Source organism: Numenius arquata, chromosome 2, assembly GCF_964106895.1.
Source record: "Numenius arquata chromosome 2, bNumArq3.hap1.1, whole genome shotgun sequence".
Taxonomy (NCBI): Eukaryota; Metazoa; Chordata; class Aves; order Charadriiformes; family Scolopacidae; genus Numenius; species Numenius arquata.
The window spans coordinates 65,309,700-65,313,697 of record NC_133577.1 but is presented as its reverse complement, the minus strand read 5'-3'; the positions used below and the strand labels follow the sequence as shown (position 1 = coordinate 65,313,697).

General features: G+C 54.0%; 1 protein-coding gene across 1 annotated transcript; it reads right to left on the bottom strand.

Moving 5' to 3' along the window:
• Positions 1 to 2,475: 2,475 nt before the first annotated feature.
• Positions 2,476 to 3,678, bottom strand: FBXL14 (F-box and leucine rich repeat protein 14). Its single transcript, XM_074169088.1, has one exon. The coding sequence runs from the start codon at positions 3,676 to 3,678 to the stop codon at positions 2,476 to 2,478; it is 1,203 nt and encodes a 400-aa protein (XP_074025189.1).
• Positions 3,679 to 3,998: the final 320 nt, after the last annotated feature.

Sequence of the window (3,998 nt, the reverse complement as noted above, 5' to 3'; positions counted from 1 at the left end):
GCCACACAGGACACTGACACTGACCGACCCAACACAGAGAGAGATAGGTAGATAGATACTTGTCTTTAAGAAGCACAGACAACACACATACAGCTTTTTTTTTCTCAAAAACATACTTCATATTTCCTCTTTTATTATATAAATATGTTTAACCTTTTACTGTAAGAATATAAAATGTTTTAAGAGGATCTTTTGTTATTTTTTTTTTATACAAATTCACAAACAGTACAATTAATCCATATGGGGGGGGGGTGTCTCTGGGTTCGCGTTAACTCCGTGGTCTGGCCTGTTACTGTGGAGGATTTGAGATTTTGAACAGATGAGCAAAAAAAAAAAAGCCGATATATTCCTTTAAAAAAAAAACCAACAAAAACAAAAACAAAACAAAAACCAAACTTACTCTTCCTCTTTAAAATAATAATTAAAAAAAAAAAATCTAAAGACCCAGCTCCATTTTATTGACAGAACAGAGATAAGACAGATGAACTTCAGTCTCCTCCCCTTCACATTGCAGCCTCAGGGCCTGCAGGCCAGCTCTGCTCCTCTCCACCTACAAGCAGGAAGCCTCTCATGGTGACCTTTTGTAGGTGATTTGGGAGGGGAGGGGAAGGCATTTGCATATATATATATATATTTTTAAAAAAAAAAAAAAATGAACTTGCATTTTACACATTTCTGTTAACAGTAGCCCAATCCTCAGAGTGGATTCTCACGTTACACGTTTGTGCTAAAGGAGTAAAAATGCAGAAGCACAGTTCGGGTCCCCAGTCCCCAGTGAAGAGGAAAGGAGGGAGGGAGAGGCACAACCAGAATGTGAAGGTGGGACACAACAGGGTAAGCTTAAAAAACAAAACAAAAATTAAAAAAAAAAAAAAAGGGGTGGGGGGTGGGGGGGAGGCGTGGAGAAAAAGAACAAACCCAAGGGGTGTTATTCCAGTCTAGGCACAAAAATGTTTCAGTCTCAAAATCTCTTTCCTGTAAGAATTCCAGGGCTTTTGAGGAGGAAAAAAAAAAAGGTAACAAATTAAAACGAGGTAGCCAGACATCATATATATATTTATATATATAGAATATATTCAGCAGAAAAAAAATGTACTTAAAAATCCACAAGAACAGCAACTTCAAATGTCTTTAAAAATAAAACCATGTAAGAAAATGAATACTGTAAAGAGGAGAATGAGTGAGGAAAACTGGGATCAGTTACAGGATGTAAGCAAGGGATAGATGGGAGAGTAAGAGGCTGTTTTTGTAGCAGTAATTTTTTTTATGCATTTCAAAGTAAAAACAGGTCACAGTATCTCAAATGAAGCAGAAATGAAGCTGGAGATTCTTCCTCAAGTCCCCTGGGTAGAGGGGGGCTAGCCACCCCTTCTACCCGCTCACCCCCAACCAAAGAGGAATGGATATGTAGCTGGATATGTCTATCCCTGTTGCCAAGAAGGAGGGGAGAAAAAGAGAGAATGATGAAAGGGAAGACAGGTCTCGGTAACTCTCAGTGTCCCCCAGTGCAGGGAAGGCTTAAGAGGCTGAGGGTCTGTGTCCAGTCCCCACAGAGACAGGAGGAGGAAACGGTATCTTCATCTCCAGTAGAGAGATGGGGAGAAAGAATGGAATGCCTAGGCTTTCCCATTAACCATAGTGCAGGGTGACACAGAAACATACTGACAAAAGGAAAGGCTGCAGCTATCCCTAGTCTCAGTGCAGTGGAGAACTGGAATAGTGGGAGGTCGTATCCACCCACAGCAGAGAATAACATGGAACTGGAGATTGAAAACAGATTTTAAAAAAAAAAAAAAAAAAAATCAATGTACCTAGGGAGCAGTATTTCTGTCACAATTCCCAGTTGACAGGGGAGGGGCAAGCGCAGAGGTGGGATGGTTATTTTAGCAAAAGCTGTGTCTGTGCCCAGCCCAGGATGACTGGGTGGCCGGGTACATAAGTGTAGCTAGGAAGCCTTTTCTGCTGTTGTTATTGTTTGTTCCCATCTCCATTCCCACTCTCCTTTATATAAACCAAAAATAATCTATTCTGAATACATGGCAGAACAAGGGTCTGTCTTTATCCATCCTTAGTGCATGAGGGGATGGAATCAGGGAGTGGGGATAAAGAGGGGTGTCTCTAGCCCCAGTGCATAAGAGTGTGGGCTTCTACCTCTTCTGCAGGGAAGGATGCTATTGGGGAAGGGGGAGCTCTGTCTCCCCAGCATGGAGCTGGAGGCATGACCTGGAAAAGGGATAGGTGCTTTCTTTCTCTCCTCCTGCCCTCCCTTCCTCCTCCTCCAGAGCAAGGGTAGGTAGGCAGCACAGAAGGGTTGAGGATATACTCTTTCTCTATGTTCCTCCCTCTGGTGCCCCGGTGCGTGGTTAGCATGGCTCTGTGCGTGCCCCTCTCTCTCTTTCTCTCCTCCATTGCAGCAGTCAGTCAGTCAGTGAGTCCCTCCAGAGGAGATGGAGGTCTCGGGATGCCCCCCTCCTCTCACCTGACCTTCTCACTCTCAGTCATTTCCCAAAGTCCCAGGTTGAGCACCTTGAGGCAGGGCAGCTGGGTGATGCGCTCCAAGCCCCGCTTGGTAATGCGGGTGCAGCCGTAGAGATCGATGCCCGTGAGCTGGCTGAGGTGTTCGGCAATGAGCTCCAGGCCCTTGTCAGTGATGCGGACGCACTGGCCGATGTTGAGGGTGCGGAGCCCGTGCATCTGCCGCACCATGCGGTTGATGCCCTCGTCGCTAATGTGGCAGGAGCAGAGGGAGAGGGAGCGCAGCCCGTCCAGGCCCTGTGCGATATAGGCTAGGCTCTGGTCCCCCACCTTGTCGCAGAAGGAGACGTCGAGGCCGGACAGCCGCAGGCTGCCCATGGCCAGGTGCATGATGCCCGTGTCGCTGATGTTGTCGCAGGAGCGCAGGTTGAGGCTGCGCAGGCTGCTCATGTGCGACAGGTGCAGCAGCCCCGCGTCCGAGATGCCCCCGCAGAAGCTGAGGTTGAGCTGGCGGAGGCGGCCCAGCCCACGGGCCAGGTGCTTGAGCGAGAGGTCGCTGAGCTTCTGGCAGTCCTGCAGCGTAAGCTGCTCCAGGCCCAGGCAGCCCTCGGCCGCGCTGCGTGTCATGCCCGCCAGGTGCCCGATGCCCACGTCGGAGAGGTGCCGGCAGGAGCGCAGGTTGAGGCTCTTGAGGCGTTGGAGACCCCAGGCGATGAGGAGGAGGCCGGTGTTGGTGATGTTGCTGCAGCCCCCCAGCTCCAGCACCTCCAGGCCCTTGAGGTACTGGGCGATGCGGCCCAGGCTGCTGTCCGTGATCTGCTTGCAGAGGCTCAGGTTGAGCGAGCGCAGGGAGCTGATCTCCGCCACGAAGGCGTGGCCCAGCCCGTTGTCGGTGAGGTTGTAGCAGCCGCTGAGGTTGAGGCTCTCGATGTCCGCCATGCCCTGGATCACGTAGCTCAGGCTGCGCCGCAGCGACAGGATCTGCACCCGCCGGATGCCCCGCGCCGCCAGGCTGGGGAAGAGCGAGGGGTTGGCGCGGCGCAGGTGCAGCTTGGCCTCCACGCCCCGCCAGACCGAGCGGTGGTAGGCGGCGTCCCGCCAGGCCGTGCACACCTGCGCCGCCCGGCCCTTGTCCCGCACCTCCAGGTACCCGAAGATCATGGCCAGCAGCTCGGGGAACAGGCACGAGATGTGCGTTTCCATCGCACGCCCGCCCCCGGCCGCCCCCGCCGGCGCCGCGCTCCTCCTCGCCGCCGGGCCCGGCCCGCTTCCGCTCGGGGCCCGCCCGCCTTCCGCTCCGCGCCGTGCCGCGCCGCGCTCCTCCTCGCCGCCGCCGCCTCCCTCACATCGCCGGCCCGGGCGGCGCGGCCCGGCCCGCGGGAGACGCTGCTGCGCGACCGCCGGCCCGGCCCGGCCCCGCGCCCTGCGGCCGCCGCCGCCTCCTCTACCGCCGCGCCGGGCGGGCCGCGCCGCTGCTGCCGCCGCGCTGCTGCGGCCGCGCCGCCCCGTGCCGCATCGTGCCG

Coding starts and splice junctions, on each gene's coding strand:
- FBXL14 (XM_074169088.1), bottom strand. CDS start 3,678: ATGGAAACGCACATCTCGTGCCTGTTCCCCGAGCTGCTGGCCATGATC.